The 27,754-nt window shown below is 40.4% G+C and overlaps 1 protein-coding gene across 1 annotated transcript in view; it reads right to left on the reverse strand.

The window, feature by feature from the left end:
• Positions 1 to 10,110: 10,110 nt before the first annotated feature.
• LOC136885900 (ribosomal RNA small subunit methyltransferase NEP1) overlaps positions 10,111 to 27,754 on the reverse strand; it is a 65,095-nt gene continuing 47,451 nt past the window's right edge. The window contains exon 5 of the mRNA XM_067158590.2: positions 10,111 to 10,696. Coding sequence (XP_067014691.2) covers positions 10,583 to 10,696 — 114 coding nt within the window. The 3' untranslated portion in view covers positions 10,111 to 10,582. The remainder of the gene's footprint in view (positions 10,697 to 27,754) is intronic.

The following is a 27,754-nucleotide window of genomic DNA, read 5'->3' on the forward strand; positions in this document are numbered from 1 at the left end:
GTTACTTTTCCAAAAAGTCCATTGTTCTGGCAGCCCTGTGTGCAGATGCATTGTACTGATGCAGCAGAAGGTGCCCACTCTTGGACTTCGGGTGCTGTGACCTCCATGTGACGAGGCCTTTGGGAAGACAATCTTTCATGTACCATTCAGCATTTACTGTACGACGTGTGTCCGAAGTCACAGAGGTGAGATGCCCCATTTTCATAAAAAAAAAGTTGCCACATCTCTTGGTAAGGCCTAAATAATTGTGAACGATGGTCTGCACTGCTGTTAACAAAATATTTAGGGTCCCTTCAATGTCACAAAATGTAGGATGTCGATCTTCTGTGATCATTTTCCTCAGAGCATCAATGTTTTCCTGAGTCACAGCTGTTGCTGGGTGACCGGGACGAGGTTCATCTTCAACTGACTGCCGACCCCTTGAAAACAAGCGAAACCAATTTCCAACTAAGGCCCTAGAAGCGGAAGCCTCACCAAAAACACACAGCAAAGAATGGCATTCTTTGGCACTTAAATTATTTTGTGCCGTGTATTTTATTTCTCCCCCCCCCCCACTTATACAACTTGCTATGTGTATTTTAATGGGGTTCCAACTCATTTTTATGTACTACTGTATTATTTCGCCCCTTTGAGTTATGCCCTCGGGCAAATTGTAATAAAGTATTCCCAAACTATGGCCCCAGGGTAAAGGAGTTTGTCCGCCCTGGGAGCGATCTGACCTGCACTTGTCTCCCATTTGCTTTCCCCTCCCTTTGCCCTGCGGAAGCGCCGTGCCCCTCTAGCGCAGCCTATGTGTGTCGCTTTGCATCATCACTACTCTCGGCAAGGCCGTGCTGGCACGCTGGGAGTAGGCATTCGCTTCTTGCTCTGTCACCCGAGCACTTCACGGCTCCGTCTTCGAACCTAGGACCGCTAGGGGTATGGGAGGTAAGCATCTAAGTCCTAATTAGACTCACGGATGATGGGAGGACATTCTTTCGCTTGTAAGCCACTTGATAGGCGCTAAATGTTGTTTTAAAGCATTATAAGTGACAAGCTGCTTGAAATCTAACATGTTTTAATCAGAATTTGTAAAGTTATATGTGAACCTTTGGGTCTGTTTACTGCAGCTTAAAAGAAGTTATTGGGAGCTTGTGCCCTCGGTAGATGTAAATATAGATGTTGAGTAATGTATTCAACTTCCTTAGAAGACTTAGGCGCCTAGAGGCGCCTTTTAATGAAAGTTGTACAGTACCTGAAACCTCCTAGCGTATTGTATGTTAGGGGTATTTTGCTCTCCCCCCTTGAGTAATTTGAAATGGCGGATAATCGCTAAGCTGTATTTAGAATTATCTATTGTGTTTTAGTTCTCTGGTGTTAAATTCTGAACAGGGCTGGTCCCCTGCGATTTAGTACTGGGCACGTGTCAACGTAACCTTAGTGATGTTGATATTTAATCTTCCTTACTCTTTTCGGTGTTCATCTACATCTTGTTAAATAAACTTTGTCAAGCTGATTTCCTACGCGTATGTAGTGTTTTCGCCCTCTGGGTGGTTTCCTATCCTCGTGTAGTCCAGATCCTATGGGGCCGCACCTTCTTATGGTTTTGCCAGTGATAATTAACGGTACACTTTTTATAAAGATAAAAAAAATCACTGCGCGAAAATCGTGGTGCAACAGATCCATTCTTCACCGTGTCTGACTCAGCACTGCCTGTGCTTTCTTCCAACGCTGTGGAGGAAACACCCCTGGGAGGGGTTGTGCATGCATGTTGCAAGTCATAGGTGATAAATTTCATTTTATTCTGTATTGCAGAGCAATATAATGTAATATATAAGCTAATGGTTTCCACCTATTCAATACTACTTATTGTAACCTTACAATAAATAGTGGAAACCTTTAGCTTATGTTTTATATTAACACGTTCCAAGGGCAAAAAAACATTGCTCTTTCAAATTAAAAGAATCCCATAGTCTTCAGAATCATGGTTTACGGGCTGCTTAAAACTTTTGGCATAGCCTTCGTATTATAATTATCATCATCATTACGTCAGACCTTCAGATAGGAATGCATGCCACACAACAAGAACAACAACAACAACACTGCCAACAATACTTTCACGTTCGAACTGACCTCCCACTCTTTCTTTGGTCTTGCCACATTTTTTCAATACCACTGTGATTATTTGTAAAAGTTTTCCTCACTTTGAAGCAAAAGCAAATAACGACATGCTGCTCGTAATATTCAGACAACTTGACAATTGCGACTACTCTAAACCCCTGCATATTAACAACTCCTGAGTGATGATTGTTTCAGAAATGGACGGCAAACAGCTTGTTACTTAGGAAGGATACCACTATACAGTGCCACTTACCAGAAACCACAAGGGCCCTGCATTTGCACGACAAAATTCTGGTATTTTGTGAACAGATCTGATACCGGTATGTATTAAAAATTTCATAATACAGTGGACGCCATCTTAACTGTAAGCTCAGGACAGGCCCCTTGGTAAGATAATGAAACGACTAGTTAAACCAACAATATTAAAATAAAAGCAATATCCACCAATTTATAGTACTGTCACAGTATATTACAAGACTCCTCATTCATAACGAATTAAATGCAAAGATTCGCCTTTATCTAAATGCTTTAATGCACTAAGTTTTGTTAAGTTGGCTAAGAGCCAACAGACAGCACACGCAAAGCAAGTCCAACGGGACCAGCAGAGAGAATCCTAACTACGCATTATAACTGAAAGATTCTGACCAAACTTCAACTACGGTTTAAAGGAGTTTCCCTCTGTCCAAATAGAAACTAAAATCCACAAGAACTTAAGTAAATACCACAAATTTCACATATATACGTTCAACTAACTATAAATATTCATCAAATTACAACATGCTGTTAATGAGACAATAACAACTTGCTCCTAGAAGAGGAAGAAAAGAAGACGACACTCAGCAAATTTTTTCATTAGTGCACATTATACTTCATAGATTGGGATATTACCATGCTTTCTTAAGAAACTCTTTATCAGTGTTGAACATATTTAAAACAATTTTAAATCACCTAGTTTTATTGTCTGTATCAGTTTTGTACTGCATGTTTTTTAGCTGAAGATGTCCTGCAAATTGGGACAAAACACGTACTAATTAGACGTTAAACTAAGTCCAAAATAGATGACAAGCTAAGTTTATGTACTGATAGATAAGCCATTAAAGAGGCAAAGGTGCCAACTTTTGAAGTGAGTTATCAGTAAATTCTCCCCACCCACACCAACCCTCAGAAAATGTTCAAGTCAAATGCAAAGCCTGCTCCTCTCCTACTCGATAATGACACACCCTTTTCCCTTCCAACATCTACCTATTCTTAAGTATATCATATTTCACAATAAAATTTTGTACATTCTGTGACAAAGTCTTTGTAGCTTGTTTTGCACCCAGGAGCTGCTTTTCAGTGCAGGTTTCCTTGAAGCATCCTTCTCCTTCAGATGCCATTTTTGTCTTCTGAATTACAAGAGATTCCAGTGTACAAGTGCTTAAGGGGACCAGGTAGTGTAAATGCAGGTCACCGATGAACCTTAATATCACCTAAACTACTTGAACAATCTTTGTGAGATTTTGAAGTATTGTTACAATGACTTGTGGGTATACATCTCCTGAATTTAGTAGGAATTGATTGATCCTGTGAACAGTGAAGGAAGTTTACAATTTTTTAAAACAAAAAACACTGCTTTTTTGTGTATTTTTTCCTTGTGATCAACATGACACAGAATCATTAAATAAATGTACTTAATACTCTGTAGTAGATTTATAGTGATTGCATTATGGTTGATTTTATTTTTAAAATGCTATTCAAGTAAATTTTTGAGCCTTTTTAAAACAATTCTTGGTCCATATTCAATTATTATGTCTGTAACTACTAATGAAATCTAACTAATAATAATGTTATTATTATTATTATTATGGAACACTAAAAAAAAAACTTTGATGGTTTTCGGAGATGTCGAGGTGCTGGAATTTTGTCCCGTAGGAGTTCTTTTACATGTTGAAAGATATAAATTTCATAATGATTGATCCGTATTGAACTGTGATTACAATAGTATTTAAATATTTTATTATTAAGGTCCACCTTTTCAATACAAACTGTACAATATTTCACATTACATTTACGTTCAGGGACTAGTTTCGACCTAACCATAGGTCATCATCACCCTTAAAGCAAATCACACAAATATATTGAAGAAAATAAACAATGTATAGACACAAAGGTCTTAATACTATATGCAGTAGCTGTATGAAGTAGCTGTGTCAATGACCTACCAAGTGGGAGGAGGAGAGCTCCCAGATGAACCAAAAAATTCAAGTTAAGACTGGTTATATAAAATAAATTCTGATGAAAGATCAAGCAATTTAAGACACAGTGCAGTGTCAATGACATAAAAATGATACGGACATACCATGTATGAATTAAGGTAAGGTTCAAGAGATGTGCTACACTACGTTAAAAAGTTGCTATTTGATAGAGATTCATAAAACGCTGGTTAAGGAAGTCTTAATTTCAATTCTATGACTTGTGCATACAGTTTTTTAAGACCTGTGTGTTCATACATTGTTTATTTTCTTCGATATATTTGTGTGATTTGCTTTAAGGCTGATGATGATCTACAGTTAGGTCGAAACTATTCCCTGAAAGTAAATGTAATGTGAAACATTGAACAGTTTGTATTGAAAAGGTGGACCTTAATAATAAAATATTTAAATACTATTGTTCTTTTATGTGTCACTAAATCTACTGACACAAGGCTGACGTATTTGAGCACCTTCAAATACTACTGGACTGAGCCAGGATCGAATCTGTCAAGTTGGGGTCAGAAAGCCAGTGCCTCAACCGTTTGAACCACTCAGTCCAGCAAAATCTAACTCATTCTGCTACAGTGTATGTGTGTGAATTTGATCGGTAGAGATTTTTCGTCTGTACACTTTGAAGTTTTCGAGGGAAATGTACATAACCAAGCAAAAATGTCATTTTGAGAAAAATGAGGTTGAAGTTTGAGTAAGAACTTGCCCACAATTTTGAAACATTTCACAGCAATAATCATCTTTCTCCTCTTTGTTGCTTTCTCTTGTCTTCTTCTCATTCTGCCTTCCTTCGTTGAATACTTGGCTGCTCTGCCAGCATAATATATGCGTTTTCAGTCGATTTCTCTTTCTCTTTTTCTGATGTTCATAAGGCTAGCCGATATGACAAACAGAATAATCCCTAAAGACAACAGACTTTACTGCTCTCAGTTACATGACATAGAACATGAAATATTGCAGTAAAACAAAAAGAAGGCATGGCACTACAAGACGTAGATGTATCCATGACATGGTTACATTAAAATATCCAGAATGACCTCAAAAATGCTCTTAGGAACAATGTGTTATATAATGCTGTAATCGGGAAAAAGAGGAGATTTTTTTTTAGCTTAAAAACAAAACTAGCCACTTTTGGTCATTTCACACACCGGGTTTCCTTAATGTAGGCCTAAATCCTGTCCGATTCTTCCTATCCACACTAGAAACTCTTTCTGTGGAGAGTTACTGTCGGGTATCAAAGTTTATAGTTGAGAAGAGCAAAACATATCACAATGAAATTCACAAAGCTCACGGGGAGCAGGAGGAAGTGACGACGAGTAAGTATAGTAGCCAACTCACAAGCATTGAAACGAGGAGGGTTGAGCAGTAATGCTCCAAAGGATGGAACAATTTTCTTCTCTCCTTCATTTTTTTAAGAATTTTTTTCATGATAAAATCACTTTTCCGTAATAATATCTCCTTTGACCGTATGACACAATCGTGTGGTGGAACCTGTAATAATTACGGACAATCCGTAACAGTTGGCACCTCTGAAAAGTATTGGAAGGCGGAAATCATCTCTTAAAACCAAAATTGGACTCACTTTATCGTCACTAAAATAGTATGCCAGTTTACTACACTGAATATATCAGCAAAGTGAGTAAAAACGGCATCTGCTGTTGTAAGAAATGGACAATATGAAACCAGCTGCATCCTATTTGCGAGCACGACAGGGTGGGAGGCAGGACAGGTGCTTGCAGCCACTGGAAACTAGAACCAACATTACTCACTGGTTTGTCAAATTAATCTAAAGGTTGCTTAATCCAAAAGCCGGTGAAGAGAGCATTCACTGTAATTGAACTAAGGAATACTTTCTTAACACACTGACTATGGGTCCCGAACATAGGCTACTACCCCATGTAGACCGGATAGTTCAAGCCTCCATGAGAGAAATTACACGGCTGCACTCAAACCATTGTAACTTGAAAATTATTCAAGATATCAACATCAAACTTGGAACATGTACTCATTACATTGCTAAGTAGCCTGTACCATTTGCAATACCATTTGTGTCTACATTTAATAGTCTTTCTAAGCACTGTGTAGTACGAATACTCAGTTTGTGTCTTTTGTGTAATTATTGTATTCAGTATACAAGGATTTCTCTTTACAGTTACTATCCGTTTAGTGTTAACCGTTAACCTTTTCTGGTCCAACGTCGAGCTCACCTCGACATTATGTTTCATTCTACATGAGAAGTTATTTATTGAAGTTCTTTGACCTGATTGAGGTCGATCGATATCTCTGGAGTTTCTAGAACACATTTTTGTGCACAAAAGAAGCCATTCTATTATCTCCATGGATATAATACGAGATATATGTAGCAGTGTCATCATGGTTACCCGCGGCCTGCCAGCTGTGTTTACAGTTAATAGTGCTGCACACATGTTGTACTAGGCATGTTTATCTGTAAAAGCGAATTGTCTCGGTTGAATTTGCGATATAAAATCAGCAAATGTGAATGAAGAAAAAATACGTGTGCACGTTTATTTAGACAGCAGTGACGATGATTATTTATTTGAATTAGACGAAGAGTTTAGAGAACTGTCAAGTGAATGTGAAGGTGTAGTGAACTCCAGCATTGCAAGTGAAACTTTAGCGACTAGACCTGTGCGTAAAAAAGCGCGGAATGATCCCGGACCATCATAAGCTGTTTCCGAATATTCAGAAGAGGAAGTTCCAGGGAATGCTACAAAAGCAAGAAGACACGCTAATGAGCCGGGTTGGAGGAGGGGATACGGCACACGCCAATGATGACGCTTCTCAGGTCAGAGTTGATAATTTGAGTAAAAGTAATGCTGAACATACTTCCGCACATAAAAATGGGAATGCAAACGGCAATAGTGTTTACCGGAATGTAACATTTCATGATAGTGAGCCACCTAGACTAAGTTATTCATCAGGTCAGAAAACTAGAAGACCGCAGGTTCTGCCTAGCTGCATCACTCCACTTCAGTTTATTACATTTTGTATTGATTTTTACTCCTGCATTGACGACGAAAATTATTACAGAAACTAATTCCTATGCAATAGAATGTACAGTAATAACCATAATAATAATATAATTATAATTACTAATAAAAATTCTGAGTTTAATCTGGCTAGGTATAAATGTGCAAAATTAATTTGGACCAGACTGTTGGAACATATGACAGGAAATTGGACTGCAAAGGGTTAATCATCAGAATATATAATTCACTGTCATTCGGTACGTATCATAACCGGTCTGTACAAAACTCATCACAATTATTGGTAGCTGTCGGCAACTCAATACACCGTGCCGTGTTGATATCTGCACCACAACTCCAGGGAATAGCTCTATATATCCGACCTTAATTTGTTAAATACATGAAGGTTTAAAGAAAGAAAGATGCAGCGATAATTTATATTCCATGAATACGCTGTTTGGCACTCCTAATCTCGCCCGTAATTTCATTAATAATAAAGGGAATGTGAGGTGCAAAAAAAGCGAGAATTCTCGTAGCCCAGCACCTACTGTCGGCTGTCACCTATCGTCAGCTGAGAAACTACAAGAATTCAATCAATCAATCAATCAATCAATACTGATCTGCATTTAGGGCAGTTGCCCAGGTGGCAGATTCCCTATCTGTTGTTTTCCTAGCTTTTTCTTAAATGATTTCAAGGAAATTTATTGAACATCTCCCTTGGTAAGTTATTCCAATCCGTAACTCCCCCTCCTATAAATGAATATTTGCCCCAATTTGTCCTCTTGAATTTCAACTTTATCTTTCCCACTTTTAACACGTTGGCTGCCAAAGCGGTACATTGTACCGCTGAGTGAGTGTCTCATGAGGCCACGGTGGTACAAAGTACCGCTGACAGGTGTTGCTATATGACTTTCCCTGCTGGGCCGGTGGACCGCTGAGCTGTTGAATTCGCTATGCTAGCGTACCGCTATGGCCTCGGAGCAAATCCTGGCGTGCTTGGTTTCCAAAATATAGTCTTCATTTTTTATTAATCCATCCTCTTTTTATTGGCAATATGTGAGTATTTGTCCAATCAGTTTAGCCATGCGCTTAGCTATGCCGGGTTAGTTAACAGGCAAGCTCAAGATTTTGGAGATTGGGTTTGAATCCTACTGTCGGGAAACCTGGTTATGGTTTTCTGTGATTTTCCATTTTCACCTCAAGCTTATGCCAACCTAATCAATAGGCCACACTGATTCCTTCCAAATTTTTGTATCCATACCTGAGCTAATTTCTTCGCATATTGCAATGAATATAGCGTAAACATGAGCTTATTTGCATTTTCTAAATTGACAACATTCATTGACAACATAGCAACATTTACATTACCATTGAGCATTTGGCAAGGAGTAAATACGAAATGAATATATTTCAAATTTAATTTGGTGAAGAGTTTTTGTGTTGCAAATCGTAATAGATCAGTTTGACATATACACTACATACTAGAATTCTCATACTGAAGAGCTAGCGTCATTATCTTCCGAGTCCGAGAAGAAAACGGTTTCATTTTTATAACTAACCTCTCCGTTCACTGGTAAAATAACTTAGAAATATCTCACAAGTATTTCACACACACCCTACTGTAAAACAATGAGTGCCTTGCGACTGTAGTCCTAAGCGCTAATAAACAAATCGTGGCACGCTCTGTTATCTATAATGCGTACTATCAAGCAATGCAAGCTTCTAGTACCGCTAGACTGTACCGCTCTGGCCGTCTAGGCAAAACCATGCAGTGAACTTTCCTGTGGGGCCACGGCGGTACCTCGGGGTGCTGGGAATATTTATTGTATTTCGTACGTACATTGAACACCTAAGTGAAATATCACTTCGATTTTTGCTTTATTGCTTATTTACTACATGCATGAAAGAAAAAATGCTTTGGCCACCGGGACTTTTCTTGCTATGTGTCCTGGCAGTCAACGTGTTAAAGACGCCACACAAATTTATTCATCTACTAATGTTATTCCACACCATCTCTCCGCTGACAGCTCGGAACATACCACTTAAAAGGAGAATAATAAAACTTTGTTTTACACCAATTCAATAAATTCTCCTTTTAATTGATTTTCAATACGGGATCTAAAATGAATAATAATAATAATGTTATTTGTTTTACGTCCCACTAACTACTTTTTAAGGTCTTCGGAGACGCTGAGGTGCCGGAATTTAGTCCCGCAGGAGTTCTTTTACGTGCCAGTAAATCTACCGACACGGGGCTGTCGTATTTGAGCACCTTCAAATACCACCAGACTGAGCCAGGATCGAACCTGCCAAGTTGGGGTTAGAAGGCCAGCGCCTTAACCGTCTGAGCCACTCAGCCCGGCGATCTAAAATGAGAATATTCTCTTGCAACATACCACTTAGTTGAGCAGCTCATCTTCTTTCTCCCAATTCTTCCCAGCCCAAACTTTGCAACACTTTTGTTACGCTACTCTTTTGTCGGAAATCACCCAGAAGAAATCGAGCTGCTTTTCTTTGGATTTTTTCCAGTTCTTGAATCATGTAATCCTGATGAGGGTCCCATACACTCAAACCATACTCTAGTTGGGGTCTTACCAGAGACTTATATGCCCTCTCCTTTACATCCTTTTTCTTAAATGATAACCATGTGCAGAGATCTCTGGGCTCATCACCCACATGGCACATTAGGCAATGAATCTGCATAGAAATGTTGAAATAGTTTATCGTCACACACGGCATGTTGCCATGGGCGTGCCATCTTGTACAATGATTCTCGGCGAGTAAGAACACCCGTGTATATACAAAGTTTCCATGGCCACAAACATCATACAATTAAAAAATTACATCGACACTAAAATCTACGATCCTTCTACTCCATGGCATGATTGAAAGTAATTAAAATTATAGCCAACAGATAGCAAAACAAGCTGCAAATGATGCCCGTGGGTAAAAACGAAGATCCCCGGGACCGGTCATCAATGTGTTAAGAGCATGAATTCTTGTTTTAAATGCATGTGGAATTAAAGAAATATTCACTTTCTTTCCGTAAACATTCTGGGTTTGTCAAACATCCCCTATTCAATGTTCATGATGAAGAGAAAGGCTTCATAGTTCTATGGTTATGATCATCAATAATGCAGTTCTAAATAGATAAATTTCTTTACTAGATACACACAACTTATTCTAAAGGTCGTCAAAGCACAGATATCGATCACAATACAGTTATTTTATTCACAAAGATGACCACAGATATGGCTAGACGATGGCCCACACATCCTCAAAAGCAGAGCACAGCTTGGTACACGTGAGGGCAGCAGACAGCGGGTAGTTGCTCAGGGAAACAGTTTCTTCTATGTAATCAACATTTATCTACAAAGAAACATACAGTAATTTTAGAAATTAATTACCATATTAATCTGAAGATAACAACATGGTTTTTATGTTAAAATGTACTTATAAAACCTAGACATTCTGTATGGAAAACCTACAACTTCAAGACACATTTTCATAAAGGTCTATTTGTAATATTCTCCAACTGTACTGGCTTGTGCAGACAAGAGTACACATGAGCTGCTCCAGGTAAAAAGTAAACCAGAATTACTCGAGCCTCAATTTCTTTTTTCTAATTTGTAGCCTGTGATCTATTGTTGCATGGCTCAACATTGCATTAATGCATTTATTTTTAGTCACTACTCCAGTCAATACAGACAAAGAGAGACCAATAAAAGTAGTAAAATTAATAAATTCTTATTAGCCTTATGCAAAAGAGCTGAATCTGCCATAGAAGAAGTGCCTGTGATTCCTTAACCCCTACCTTCGCTTTGATGGATCAATCCATCCATACATTCAGCGGTTAGACACTTAAACACAAGGTTTGGCCTCACATTTTTCTAGCTTTGGCAGGCTATTTCTACAGTACCTATCGAAGAGTTCAAAAGCTTGCTGTAACAGTTACATCACTGAAAATCCAGATAATCCGGAAAACTAAAAAAGCAAATAGAGTACATGTTATATAATCTATTAACATAAGTTGTACAGTAATACCATTTTTCAAGTGTACACAAAAATATAAGAACACTTTTCCTACATTTATGACTCTTGTTTTAAGCACTAAAATAATGTGTGAGATTTTTCTGTTTTAAATTTGTATAGCATTTGTACGCAGCATGCTCACGAAGACGTTTTACTAACATCAGTTCTTCCGTTGTGGTTACAGTCTGGGATTCTAAATAAGCCATTAGTTTGTCCAGCTACATTGTTACCTCTCCATGAGTCATTGTTTCTTCTGATGGAGCGCCAGTTTTATTTTTGAATTCATCATCACTCTTGTCATTACCTGCCGAGGAACAAAAGGCAATAATTTCTTCATCTGTCATTATGCTGTAGCCTGAATTACATTCATTTTTCAACCAGTCATTTACGTCGTTCACATCTACATTCGAGCATCTGGGAATGCGTGCAAATGTGTCAAGAAACTCAGAAGAGTCCACGGTTTCCCATTCTCTATTTCAGGCGAATGCCGGGATGGTACGTTTGATAGACCATGGCCGAATTACTTCCAATTCTTGTCCTTAACTATCCTTTGCGTAAAAGATATTCAAGAAGAGTCGACCCCATAAGAGAAATCCTGTACAAATAAAAAAAATTCAATCCAGATAAACCGGAGATCTGGATTAATGAGGGCTGGATAAACAAGGTTCCTGTGTATACGGACTTAAATGAGTAGAATTTTGCTTAAATTTTGACTCATCATTTCCGGAATATGGTTCCTTATATCAAATTGATCTATTTGCCATCCTCCATCATCCCTACCAACACTTCAAAAATTGAAAATATCGACCAAAGAAAGACAAGGGCCAGGAAGGGCGTGAAAATGAAAGACTTCCTAGCCTTCAAAACCTAATAGCGTCAGGGTTGGAAAAGAACAAGAGTTAACCAAGGAAGGTTGGATAGGATGTATGAGCCTGGCGCAAGTAAGTGGAAACAATGCCAGGACGCACTTAAGGGTCCCATGGTCGCCTCTTATGACAGGCAGGGGATACTGTAGGTGTTATTCTACTGCCCCACACACACACAGGGGGTTGGCTATGAATACCATGACCGCCCTCCCAGTACCAACAAGCTATTTTCCCTGATAAATTTGACAGGCTTTTTGATGTGCTTAGTTCAAATCAGTTGAATAATCTGAAGGTATTTTGAAGAGCACTTGAAGCGTCTCCTACCACTGGAAATTTCTACAAGAAATATCAGAATATTTTAAAAGTTTGACATTCTTTAACAAGTATCGAAGTGTTCCACTCTGAATCAAAGGCTAGATTCCCAACATCAGTGCATTAGGAAATTAAGAGATAAGCTGAACAAACAGCACAACTTCCAGTTTTGTTTACAAACCACCTTAAACCAGATTGTGTCAAGAACCACTTTTTCAATCTTGCAGGTGAAAGACAGAAATAACTTGATTGCTACAAATAAGTGCACACAGAGCCAAAATTTGTAACCAACTTCTCACCCTCTTATAGTGGCGATTGTGAGAGTATTTATTTTCTTTATTTATTTTTTAAAGGACGACTTCAAGAAATCAACATGCAAGTTTCCAGATGGTGGCAAGAGCAAACACGCTTAGGTTTAGTACTGCTGCAGTTCAAGTTGTTCATGTGGTTATAATCAGAATTGTTATATTTTATAGTTCTCTTTGCGGCACTATTTGATTTATGAAATCAGTGTGTGCAAGTGAAAAAATTAGTTCTCTTTTTACATGGCTACCAGCAGAGAGACTACTGCATGTTGATGTTCTCTCTGGCTGGATGCGCCATTCTCCAGACTTATAGGCACCTCCCTACTCACTCTGAGCCGAACGAGTCTAGGCCCGGTTGCTCGGCGATCAGGGGCTTGCTTTGCCTCCTACTACGGGCAGGAGATATCCATTTATACGTCAGTCCCACCACTTGTGAACCGAAAGCACATCTAAACATCTATTGTCAGAACATGGGCAGTGTAAATACCGTATTTCTTTGACTCCAAGATGAACTCCACATTTTCCTTCAAAAAAAATTAAATAAGGCTTAAAAAGTGCTTTGTGAAATCATATGAATGTCTTTCTTGTACAGTATGCATTATTCATGTGGTAATTTGCCATATCTTCTGGCACAAAGCAGTGATAGGTGCCAAAGGGACAGGCTTTAGCAGTTCAGCTAGGGTACAATCAAAACCAGGAGCTTTATTATCTAGTAACTGTTTCAGTGCCCATTCCACTTCTTCCTGCAGAATATCTGGGTCTAATTCATATGGTTCAACGCTACATGGCGGAACAGCTTTATGATTGTGGGGATATAGCTGTTCAGTATACTCATGCTGTCTGTTCTTAATACTTTGTTGTGCAGTCAAGATCTTCCCATCCTTGCATCTTATTGCTCCTTTACGAGCACTAAAAGGAGTTCGAACTTTCTTTAACTGCATGAAAACGTTCCGAGTATGACCCTAGTCCTCTTCTAATTGGTGGCACTGCTGACTCCAGAGTATTTCCTTGTCTTCCCTTGCAGGTTGTTGAAAATCCGCATTCAGCTGTCTAACGAGATCTCTATTACCATTAGCCTTGGCTGATCTCCTTTCATCTGCGATCTGTATGGTATGTGCAGAGAGCCATTTGTGACACTTCCCTGGTTTCCTGTACGGTACGTGTTCTTGTGCTGTTGAAGTAATGATGGACTCATCAGTATGCTTTTAATCAGTCTCAAGCAATTCAAATCTGTTCTTAAGCGCAATGGAGTATAAAGTTTGGACCTTAGAGACATCATACTTTTTTTGGAAGAGCAAGCTTCTTAATTTTGCAAAATTTAACTCTAATTTTGGCTGCAAGTAGTTAATGATCTGAGCCACAGTCTGCACCAGGAAAGGTTTTCGCTAATGTAGGGAGCTACTCCAGCGTTGGCTACATAAAATATTATCAATCTGGTTGCGATATACAGTATACCATCAGGGGATGTCCAGGTATACAGCCAACGTTTAGATTGTTTGAACCAGGTATTCATCATTCTAAACTGATTTTCCATGCAGAACTGGAACAGTTGGTCACCAGTATCACTATGCTCCCCTACCCCAAAGCCACCAGTGATGCTGAGGTCTTTTTGTGCCTCTATTTTCGCACTGAGGTCCCCATTACATAAATTACATCCTTTTTAGGTATCTGATATAGATTTTCTTCTAAAAAAGGATTCAATTTCATCCTCTGATGACACTGACATTGGAGCATAGACTTGTAAAATAGTGATATTGAGTGCTTTCCCTCATAAACAGATGGTTAAAATATGGTCACTGACTACTGTGTAACTTTCCACAGTTGCTGCAATTTTCTTGTTCACAGTGAAAGCTACAGCATTCTGATTTCTGTTATCACTTCCAGAATAATAAGTTGTAAAGTCATCCGACTTGAAGAAGCCATTTCCTGTCCAATGCAGTTCTCTAATACCAAGTGTGCCAAACCCCTCCCTTACGGATAGCATATGACGAAAATCAAACAAACGTAACGGGAGAATGAGGTGCGGACCGCGATTAGGGAAGGCAGAAAACGGCCCTGAGCTCAAGATGGGCCTCGTTATTAACCAACGAGGACGATTATAGAACACTACTATAAATGAAACGTAGAATAAACATAAGGACAAGGTTTATTAGTAAATTAATAATAGAATCCAAACATGGAAAAAAGAAGCCAATCGCATAACAGAGAAAAGAAAAAACAAGACATAAACATACCTTCACAAGCGTTTCTGCCGAGGTCGTGGGGTGAGCTCAACATAAATAATTATAACACACACCAAATATTTTGTTATCAGCTCACTGATACAGTAATGACCTCATTACCATTAATATTTCAATTAAATTTGCCGTGCGCACGGTAGTACAGCCAATATATATTTTTTTTATTTTTTTAAACTTCAGATTAAATTATTCACAGCGCATATCTTTCCATTCTCCATTCGCACGACAACAATAGAAGCCTCCTACTACAAAAACATTTTTAACCAACGTCACCACAGAGATCAAAATAAGACGCAAGGAGTAAAGGAATGAACCAGCCAAAGGCGCTGAGTACAGCATCTTTGGTCCAGCAAAATAAAACAGGCATGCGCAGAGATACGAAAAATAAGAATACCAACATGGCCGACCGGCGGTTAGGCCGAGCCCCAACCAACACATGGCCAAGTAAATGACAAATATGTACAAAGATAAGGAAATGAGGTACCCAAACAAAATCGAAATGAAACCGAAATAAAACATGAATGAACCAATCGATAGCCCATCTTTTACTTGCTTCAGACACCAGCATTCACTCATAACATTCACATGAGGTACAAATACACGCCACATGACTCACCTTAACGCAGTTCCAGATCTCGCATATTGAACTAATAACGTGCACTATGGGAGCACAATATAAGATTATACGTATATTGTATAATCGGGCAAAACAGGCAGGATCGTGCACCAAATCACATTAAGCTTGAGTTTCGTACGACTTCAAATTAAACTTTGTCGACACGAAAGTCGTTACTTCGAAGGCGGCCAGGTACAAACAAAACAAATGCACCCGAACAAGTGCACCAAAAACGTGATGGATTCGAGACCAAATTCCCAAATTAGCAGTAATCATAATATTAACCTCTCACAGTCACACACACCATTTACACGAACCGAAATAGAAGATGCACATCGACCGGCCCATCAGGGATCGTAAAAAGGTAATGCAAACGTAGTAATAATAAAGAGACAATAGAAAGCACATACCTGTTAAATCAAGACATAAATTATGGCATGAATGGTGGTAAACCCACGTTTAAATAAGGTAAAAATCCACCTAAAGCAAAGGAAGGCGATTTCACATCGTCTAGCCTCCATTGTAAAAAAAAAACACGAGTGAGGAAGGCAAAGATATGCGTCAAAAGATGAAAACAGTAGTCTAGTACGGCAAAAGATCGTCAATACACACCACGCAGAGTGCTGCGCTCTGTGGTCTATCAAGGGATATACTCAGGTTTTTCCTCGAACTGAGGTCAACAAAACTTGTATGAGTAGTAAACATAACATATGAGAAACATGCAAAAGGAGCATGGTTCACCATCCAGCAGCCCCACGTTTAAAATGTGTCTTATCTTGGTGATCAAGCAAGTAGACACGTTTTAAACGAGATTTCCCTTAAAATAAATGCGCGCATTTATTAAACTAAGACCTTAAAATTAAATTATGCCTATATACAAGCACAACATAAATGATTTTAACCATATGTTTCAACAACATTCAAATAAGTCAGTTCGTTACATATTGACGTGTGTATTTTCTCACAAAGGGTTACGCTGAATCAATCAGTCTATGCCTTATTGCATTAAACGATCCACTTCATTCATAAATTCGAGACCGGGCTTGAAAGAGGAATGGTACAAACAGGTGAACCTCTCCCGTTATGCCAAGGTTTTGAAATTCATTCGGTTCATTTTCATCGAAAAATACCAGCATCCATTCTAACCATTTCATTTTGCGTCGTTATCCCTGAAACAGGAAGGACTTTAGAATGCAAATAATGGTATGACAGTTCACTCAAGTATACGATGCTACCAAACTACAAGGCAAAAACATCAAACATTACTGGCCCGTTGACGATAGGGCTTCAACAAACTCACGTGAGCTTTTGATACCCTCTTATCGGCTAAATCCATTAACTCCACTGTAACTGGTCCCAGGAATCTTACGATTTTTTTGGGGCTAGACCATTTCAGACACAATTTACCAGTAATTTGGTCAGCAGCAGAGCTTATTGGAAACATCTTCACCACGACCAAGTCTCCAATTTCAAGAGTGACTCTTTTTCTCCCTTGGTCGAATCTTTTAGCCACTCGGTTCCGGGCTCTGACTAACTGGTCCAAAGCTTCTTTCCATTTCTCCTCCACGCTCCTGTTTCTGGATGCCTCCGACAGATAGTTTATATCCCATTTCAATTGGAGCGGGTCAGTAAGATTTCTCCCTAGAAACAGAACAGCTGGGGAATTGCGATGAGACTCATGAAGTGCATTATTAAAAGCTAAAACAAAGAAAGACAGGTTATTGTCCCAGCTACGCTGGTCCGCGCTGTGGAAGGCTGACAGACAGGCTTTCAAATTTCTATGGAAACGTTCGACATGGGAAGGCTTGGGGTAGTGGGGACTCAGAAAAACGTGTTTAACACCCCATCCGAAACACAAATGCCGAAATTGGCGACATCTGAAAGTAGAACCATTGTCAGACACTAGGACTTTCGGGGGACCATGAACACCAAATACATGTCGGGTTAAAAGCTGAACAGCGTTGCTCGAATTCATTTTACGCACGGGGAACAACCATACGAACTTGGAAAAGGCGTCGACGACGGATAGAATTCCGACGTTGCCATTCTTAGATTTTGTGAGAGGACCAAAATAATCGATAAACAGTTTTTCCCCCGGATATGTCGCAACATCGGCAGAGTGGAAACCGGTTAGGGATGATTGAGCAGGTTTAGTCCGCTGACACACATCGCAGCTCCTTACATACTCAAGTACGTCCTTTTTGAGGTTGGGCCAAAAGAAATCACGAGAAACGCGGTGCAAGGTTTTGTACTGGCCAAGGTGAGCGCCTAGGTAGGAATCGTGGTAATAATGCAACATCATGGGCCTTAATTTAACCGGGACATAAACCTTGTCCTTTCCTTTTTTGCAATAACGATGAACCAACAAACCCCTTTTGACACAGAACGACTTGTCTCGCACAGACCCATCAGCGATTTCTTTTAACAATTCCTGACACTCATAATCATCCTTCTGATGCTCGGAGATGTCCGTGAAGGACCAGGGATAATTCTGCAAGATATTGATACTCTCAATACTATCAGTTTGACAATGCTCTTCCTCTAGTTCGGCTTCACTCTCCATTTCCCCGTCAAACATACGCGTCAGACAATCGGCCACGACATTTTCCTTACCACGTACATGCACAATTGTAAATTTATAGGCCGACAGCCGGAGAATCCATCTAGCCGTGCGACCGAGCCGCTTGACATTCGCGCTCATCCACGACAGGGCTTGGTTGTCCGTATGGACGAAGAAATGTCGGTGTTCCAAGTATGAGCGGAATTTTTCAACACCTAATACAACAGCCAGGCATTCCTTCTCGTAAATCGAGTACTTCAATTCAGCTCCACGTAACAGTTTGCTAAAGTATGCAATGGGGACTAGCTTCCCATCCTCATCAGACTGATTAAGCACGGCAGAAATGGCGATTTCACTAGAGTCGCACTGCAGAACAAAGTCTCGTGAAAAGTCGGGGCTGTGGAGGACCGGGGCTTCACAAAGAGCTTTCTTCAGTAGCTCAAAGGCACGGGTTTGATCTTGCCCCCATACGAAACGACAATTTTTCCTTTTCAAAAAATTAAGGGGGGCCGAAATGTGAGAAAAATCCTTGATGAAACGGCTGTAGAAACCGACCATACCGAGAAATCTCCTGACGCCACGGACATTTTTGGGCTGAGGAAACTCCCTAATACATTTAACTCTGTCAGGGTTAACAGCGATTCCAGAATCGGAGATGATATGACCCAGAAAGTTCAAACGTTTGGAGCAAAGGGACACCTTTTTGGGGTTGATTGTGAATCCGTGCTTTCGCAAGCGAGTCAGAACTTCACGCAGATGAGCCAGGTGCTCGTCGAAAGTGGCAGAGTAAATGAGAAGATCGTCCAGAAAATTAAACACGTAGGAAAATTTTAAATCGCCGAAGATCGTATCCATCACCCGGCTGAGCGCTTGGCCACCAATAGAGATGCCCATCGGGACTTTATTGAACTCAAATAAGCCAAAAGGGGTGGCAAAGGCAGTGCAGGGGCGGCTTTTGGGGTCCAAGGGGATTTGGAAGTAAGCAGAATTGAAGTCGAAAACAGTGAAATATTTGGCCCCATGGAAATGTTGAAACGCACTCTCGATAGTGGGCAACGGGAAGCTGTCGAACACGACGTTCTTATTTATTTTTCGATAGTCGATCACCAATCTAGATTTACCGTCCTTTTTGGGGACTAGGAAGGCGGGGCGACTTGGAGGGGGAGATGACCTTCTTCTCCAACAGGTCGTTCACACATTCACGCATGGCGCGTAACTTAGGGGGCGAGCAACTGAACGGAGGAGATCTTACAGGGGTATTTTCTTTCAGTTCAATGGTGTAGGAGAAATCTTTAGCACACCCTAGCTCGACACTTAGAACATCACAAAACTCTTCCAACAGCGCATTTAACATAAGATTTTGATTGTCAGAAAGGTCACATGAGGCATTGGGAAGTTGGCATTGAGTTAGAGTACACACAGAGGCACGTTGGAATGGGGCTTCAAAGGGGTAGCTAACGCCCGATTTAAAACGGAAGGCAAAGATTCGAGTGATAAAGTCAAGAGACAGGCCAGTAGCTAACATGAAATCAGTTCCAAGAATCATCGGCACCGACAGGTCGGGAACGACATTGAAAGTCCAATCCCAGGACAAACCATGAATTTTAATGTGACATATGACTCGACCCACCGGACATACCTCACGACCGTCAGCAGACATGAACTTTCCTAAGCTTTCACAACCTTGCAGATACGCTAAATTGACAGAAGACACCAAGGATTGATTGACAAACGAAACACACGAACCGGTGTCCAACAGAGCATAAAATATGCGCGATCCTATAAGAATTTTGGCCCAGGGTGTAGACGAAGGAAGGCCCCAGATCCTCTTATTCACACCATCATCAGGCGCCAACGACGGGCCACCACGCCGGCGCGCCTCTAGTTTCCCTGCTGGGAGTTGCACCGAGGGCATACGCGCAGTGTAACACCAGCAAGACCACACTTAGAGCATTTAGCGGGACACCTTGACCAACAATTTTTAGAAACGTGCCCCATTTTCCCACAATTCCAACAATTTCTCACTGTGGGCACACTTGCACTGGGTGGGTTGGAAGGTTGGATAAAATTTACAGAACGCTGAGGGGCAGATGCAAAGTCGGCTCTACGATTGGGGGTACTAAAATGGGGGAATGCAGAAGGTGCAGTAGCGAAGGAGACGGATTTGGCGGGCGCACGACAAGCAACATCGGGGAAAGAACAATCAGATGGGGTAGGAGGTGGGCGATACAGTTTATTTTGATTTACGGCAGACTCAAACTCGCGACCAAGGTTTATGATGTCCTCTACACACTCGACCTCAGACCGCTTGATATGCAATTTATAATCAGGGGCTAAATTCCGGTAAAACTGATCGAAAACCTCGGACTCAGGTACCTTCACGCACATCCGATTAAACAAGGTGAGAATTCCAGTAGCATAATCATCAATGCTTTCCCCTATCCCTTGCGTTCTTCTAAAAGTTTCCTGCCTCAAACAATAGTCCATGTCGGACAATCCAAAGCGCTGTTTTATTCGAGCAGCAAACTCCTCCCACGACTGGATGTTACTTTTAATTAATCGGAACCATCGCAACGCCGGGCCTTCCAGCATTCCAGGAATAACAGGGATAAACAAATCAAGGGGTATTGAGCTACACTGAGCGATATCTTCCACACGTTCCAAAAACTCGACTACACTGAAGCCGTTCCCTTCCCCCGAGAAGTTTAATTTCCACTTACGTACAACCTCGAACACAGGGTTAACATTAACCTTATAATCGCTAGTGAATCTGGAATTTGGAGAAAAAGGGTCAACACGATTTTCGTCGAGGGCGCGATTACCATATGCAATGGGATGCCTATCATCAGTACATCTATCACTGTTACTACCAGAAGCAGGCATTTCATTAATTCTACCACTACGATCTCTCTTATCATTCTCAAGATTAGACATATCTGCCGCGAATACCTCGCTATCTTTACTCAACTCTAAATCTTTGGGGTTTTCCATGATGCAGATTATTTCTCAGAGATATTAAACAACACACACATATAATGACAAACAAACACAGAAGGTTAGAATTAAATTATATATATATATTGGCTTCATGAACTTAAGGCATGGGAATTTGCACTAGACTAATATGTACATAATCTCCATCTCCAGCTCTATCTCGTCTGAATTTCCTTCTTTTCAGAAGAGATACCCTAATCGAGTACGCCTCTGCTACCATTTGTGCCAAACCCCTCCCTTACGGATAGCATATGACGAAAATCAAACAAACGTAACGGGAGAATGAGGTGCGGACCGCGATTAGGGAAGGCAGAAAACGGCCCTGAGCTCAAGATGGGCCTCGTTATTAACCAACGAGGACGATTATAGAACACTACTATAAATGAAACGTAGAATAAACATAAGGACAAGGTTTATTAGTAAATTAATAATAGAATCCAAACATGGAAAAAAGAAGCCAATCGCATAACAGAGAAAAGAAAAAACAAGACATAAACATACCTTCACAAGCGTTTCTGCCGAGGTCGTGGGGTGAGCTCAACATAAATAATTATAACACACACCAAATATTTCGTTATCAGCTCACTGATACAGTAATGACCTCATTACCATTAATATTTCAATTAAATTTGCCGTGCGCACGGTAGTACAGCCAATATATATTTTTTTATTTTTTTAAACTTCAGATTAAATTATTCACAGCGCATATCTTTCCATTCTCCATTCGCACGACAACAATAGAAGCCTCCTACTACAAAAACATTTTTAACCAACGTCACCACAGAGATCAAAATAAGACGCAAGGAGTAAAGGAATGAACCAGCCAAAGGCGCTGAGTACAGCATCTTTGGTCCAGCAAAATAAAACAGGCATGCGCAGAGATACGAAAAATAAGAATACCAACATGGCCGACCGGCGGTTAGGCCGAGCCCCAACCAACACATGGCCAAGTAAATGACAAATATGTACAAAGATAAGGAAATGAGGTACCCAAACAAAATCGAAATGAAACCGAAATAAAACATGAATGAACCAATCGATAGCCCATCTTTTACTTGCTTCAGACACCAGCATTCACTCATAACATTCACATGAGGTACAAATACACGCCACATGACTCACCTTAACGCAGTTCCAGATCTCGCATATTGAACTAATAACGTGCACTATGGGAGCACAATATAAGATTATACGTATATTGTATAATCGGGCAAAACAGGCAGGATCGTGCACCAAATCACATTAAGCTTGAGTTTCGTACGACTTCAAATTAAACTTTGTCGACACGAAAGTCGTTACTTCGAAGGCGGCCAGGTACAAACAAAACAAATGCACCCGAACAAGTGCACCAAAAACATGATGGATTCGAGACCAAATTCCCAAATTAGCAGTAATCATAATATTAACCTCTCACAGTCACACACACCATTTACACGAACCGAAATAGAAGATGCACATCGACCGGCCCATCAGGGATCGTAAAAAGGTAATGCAAACGTAGTAATAATAAAGAGACAATAGAAAGCACATACCTGTTAAATCAAGACATAAATTATGGCATGAATGGTGGTAAACCCACGTTTAAATAAGGTAAAAATCCACCTAAAGCAAAGGAAGGCGATTTCACATCGTCTAGCCTCCATTGTAAAAAAAAAAAACACGAGTGAGGAAGGCAAAGATATGCGTCAAAAGATGAAAACAGTAGTCTAGTACGGCAAAAGATCGTCAATACACACCACGCAGAGTGCTGCGCTCTGTGGTCTATCAAGGGATATACTCAGGTTTTTCCTCGAACTGAGGTCAACAAAACTTGTATGAGTAGTAAACATAACATATGAGAAACATGCAAAAGGAGCATGGTTCACAAGTAGATCAATGTTTAATCTGTTCATTCTCAACAATGTCAAGTTGTCCATGTTGCAATATGATGGGTTGTTATACAGTGCGGATCCTTCCTTTCATCACGAAAAACATCGACAAGTGGGCCTCCAGACTGATTTACCCCATTCACCTCATTCAAACCGAGATTTCTTGTAAATGCCCGTTGCTCTTCCCCGGTAGCACATTCGGTACTTACTGGCCTGGGGGTCCTACCATAGGGTACCAAACTTGAAACAACTGAGAGACTTTCCACAGAATTTTCTTGGTAATAATACAGGAGTGGTTTACCATTGCCTTCTCCTGCGCAGTCATAATGTCCTTGCCATTGACACCTACTGTAGGTGTTCATCCGCCGTAGACATTCACCTACAATGCTGCTGCCCAGCAATAGGAGGCAGCCATTCCTAACATGGAGAACAGACGATGTTTTATGGGTTCAGATGGCATTTCCTCCTCCCTGGGAACCATCATCCCACCTAAAGGGACTCATCCGCCCGAAGCCATTGATCCCCTTAGGGAGTTGAGTTATTTACCGCGGCTCAACACTTAGCGTTGAGTTGCTGGCTGTAGGGTCTACTTCATTACCGTAGCAGGATGTCTTGGCCAGACATAACCATAATTGGTTAATTCTGCAGGCACGGGGGCTGGGTATGTGTGTCATCTTAATCATTTCATCCTCATCACAATGCACAGGTCGCCTACGGGCGTCACATCAACACGGAACCCTATCGAGTATAACTACCACACCAAGTGAAGTTCATAACCTTCTTCAAACTCTTCTTACCAATAAAGTTACTGGTCCAGACACTATGAGTCCTCTTTTCTTGACAATTACTGCCAGCAGCCTTTGTCATCTTGCTCTCTAAATTATTTGACATTTTATCACTGGCTATTTTCCTACGACCTGGAAACAGGCAACAAATTTAATGTTTCATCTTACTGACCAATTCCTATTCTCCTCACACCATCCTTTATCTTTGAAAAAACTATACATCAGCATCTCCTGACATTCACATTTTCACACCAGGCAAATGCTGGGGTTTTACCTCAATTAAGGCCATGGCTGCTTCCTTCCCACTCCTAGCCCTTTCTTATCCCATCGCCCCCTTAAGACCTATCTGTGTCGGTGCGACATAAAGCAAATTTTAAAAATATATACCGTATAATCTCGTGTACCACCCACACTGTTTTATCGAAAATATCGCTTCCAAAATTGGGTGTGGGTCTTATTTAAAATTCGGGGAAATTTATCTTTCCGAATACGCGTAAATCAGGCATCAATGCCGGCGCGGCTTGGCAACAATGTTCTCTCCGCTCTCAGTATACGCTACCTCCGCGCTTGAAATCAATCTCGCACACGTTCTCAGAGTATCAACATGAATTCCACAAAACCTTTGCGATCTCTTATTGCAAGTTCATGTGTTGAAAAAAGACTTAATGAACATTACTGATTTGGAAAAGGAAAAATACGATAAGTATAAGATGGATGAATTTGCTGTAGAAAGAGGACACAAAGTACTTTGGCTGCCCCCCTACCACTGCGAATTAAACCCCGCTGAACTCGCATGGGCTCATGTGAAACATTATGTGAACTTACATAATGAGGACTTCAAAGTGAAAGAAATGCAAAGGTTAAATGAGGAAGGTTTAGCGTGTGTCACACCTGATAACTGGAGGAATTATGTGAATCATGTTAAGGAAAATGAAGACGATATGTGGAAGGCTGATGAAATTCAGGATATTGAACCCGTCATCGTCCACCTCGGTGATTCTTCAGACAAAGATTCCTCAAGCAGTGTGTAAATGGAAGAGATGAACATTCCACCTCTGCCTTCAATTCTCTATATTGCTGGTAATGTAAGTACAGAAGATGGATTTATTTTAAATTATATTTACATTTTACTGTATTTGTCTATCTGTGCTTGTTTGTTTTCGCATTCTCATACGAACAGGTGATTCAGCATTCTGTATTGTATGTTACAGAAGAATGTTTAAGTTATCGTATTTTGTGATAAACATGTAGCCCTTGCATCTGTTGTCAGTTACGAGTAAATTTATCTGAAGTGAGCTGAAGGATACATCACCGAGATAGATATCTCGCCGTCATCAATCCTTAACGGGGTTTCCTGTGTTGTAACCACACAGTATTTGCCTTAAGAGTGAAATGTTTCTGGGGGGGCTAATAAATTCAACACTCTACTCCTTTAAAGCAAAAACGATCATGAAACGTTCCCAGATATAAGAAACAAGACATAATCATTTCGGGTTCTGGACATGCATGTTAATACGAGGTGTGTTCAAAAAAAGACCGAACTGTGGCTAGAAAAACTTTATTATGTAGCTTACATCATTTCACAGACTGTCCCCTTCAAAATAGTCCCCTGCACTATCAACAGCGTGTTGCCAACGTTTCTTCCACTTTTGGAATGCTTCCTGGAATGCACTTTCTTTGATGGCGCGAAGTTGCCTCGTCGCATTCGCCTTGATCTCTTCAATGTCTTGGAAACGATGTCCTTTCAAGGTGGTTTTCAATTTGGGGAATAAGAAAAACTCTGCTGGAGCCAAGTCGGGAGAATAGGGCGGATGGAGCACAACAGGAATTTGATGTTTTGCCAGATAACTGCGGACCGAGAGAGAGCCATGTGCTGGCGCATTGTCATGGTGCAACATCCAGGATTTGTTTTCCCACAGTTCAGGCCTCTTCCTGCACACAGCATCTCTCAAATGCGTTAAAACATTCTGGTACAGTTCTTTGTTCACTGTCTGGCCTCGGGGTACAAACTCGTGATGGACAATGCCATTCCAATCAAAAAACACAATCAGCATCACCTTGATGTTTGAACGACTCATTCGTGCTTTTTTCGGTCGAGGAGAACCTTTCCCCACCCACTGTGATGATTGCCTTTTGGTTTCGACATCGTAACCGTACACCCACGTCTCATCTCCAGTGATGACGTTCTTCAGGAAGTTGTCATCAGCATCTGCGTTAGCAAGCATTTCCTGACTGATGCTGACTCGGTTCTCTTTTTGATCGTCAGTCAGCAAACGAGGGACAAATTTAGCACTGACGCGCCGCAACTGAAGTTTTTTGGTTAAAATTGCATGACATGATCCTACGCTGATGCACACCTGATCAGCAACCTCTCGGACTGTCAAACGACGATATCCACGAATCACTTCACGAACTCTCTCGACATGGCGGTCGTCTGTTGATGTGGAAGGTCGCCCAGACCTAGGGTCTTCAGTGACAGACGTTCTACCGTCTTTGAAACGTTTAAATCACTCGTAGCATTGTGTACGACTCATGCATTCCTCCCCGTATGCTAGCTTCAACATTTCAAATGTTTCCACAAACGTTTTCCCAACTTTGAAGCAGAACTTCACGCACACGCGTTGTTCCTCAAGCTGTTTCATTATAGAATTCGACGAACATGTGACACACGCAATCACTTCAGAGGCTCTAACTCAACTGATAATGCAGGCAATGGAATGCGGAAAGCAGCGGTCTGTTGTCAGAAGTTGCCGCTAGGCGCCGCCACAGTCACAACTCGCTCAATGTTGCGGTTTGCGCGCAATTTACAAAGTTCAGTCTTTTTTTGAACACACTTCGTATTTATGTCATTATTATTTAGTTTGCATCCCTACAGGTTCAAACTCTTACTCTATTTCAAATGATACCATCAGTGAACTGATATCCTTAGAAATGTTATGGCGAAATGAAATTTTATAACTGTAACTTCATTAATGACTGGAGAAAAATGGGCATTTATATTATTATCATATCTTAATTAATTAACTGCTATTGGCTTTACGTCGCACTGACACATATGTCTTATGGCGACGATGGGACAGGAAAGGGCTAGGACTGGGAAGGAAGCGGCTGTGCCCTTAATTAAGGTACAGCCCCAGCATTTGCCTGGTGTGAAAATGGGAAACCAAGGAAAACCATCTTCAGGGCTGCCAACAGTGGGGTTCAAACCTACTATCTCCCGAATACTGGATACTGGCCGCACTTATGCGACTGCAGCTATCGAGCTCAGTTAATATTATTATTATTATTATTATTATTATTATTATTATTATTATTATTATTATTATTATTATTATAATATCTGTTACACAGGCTTGCCCAACAGCTGTACCAAGCGAAGTATGTATAAATGTATTTCACAAGCAGTGTCCGAGCCACGTTGAGTGAGTAAATATGGCAACTGTGAAAGCCAGGAAGCCCATAAGGCCTGTAGTATTTGCTTAACTCTGGATGCTTTATAGTTTTCATTCTATTGCAAATCAACCGAGGGAAATACAAGAATGTCACTTTCATTCCGTACAGAATGTGAAAGGTCTTTTCTCCATTACTACACTATACAAGGTAAATATAAAGTTGATGAATGTAAACTACATTGTTTTAAATCTCTACTGTAAACATTTGAAAATAATCTGTGCCAAACTGTTGTAATAGTGAATTTTTAAAGAGATCACTGCATTTGCTTAGTGCTCACATTTGAATCATCTCTGTCCCCTGGGTAAAGTGGCACTCAAGTGTACCAAGTCACTGAGGGGTTAAAAGTTCATGAAGGAGGTATTGCATCACATACTTTATACATACATTCTTCATCAT

Source organism: Anabrus simplex, chromosome X (assembly GCF_040414725.1).
Source record: "Anabrus simplex isolate iqAnaSimp1 chromosome X, ASM4041472v1, whole genome shotgun sequence".
Lineage (NCBI taxonomy): Eukaryota > Metazoa > Arthropoda > Insecta > Orthoptera > Tettigoniidae > Anabrus > Anabrus simplex.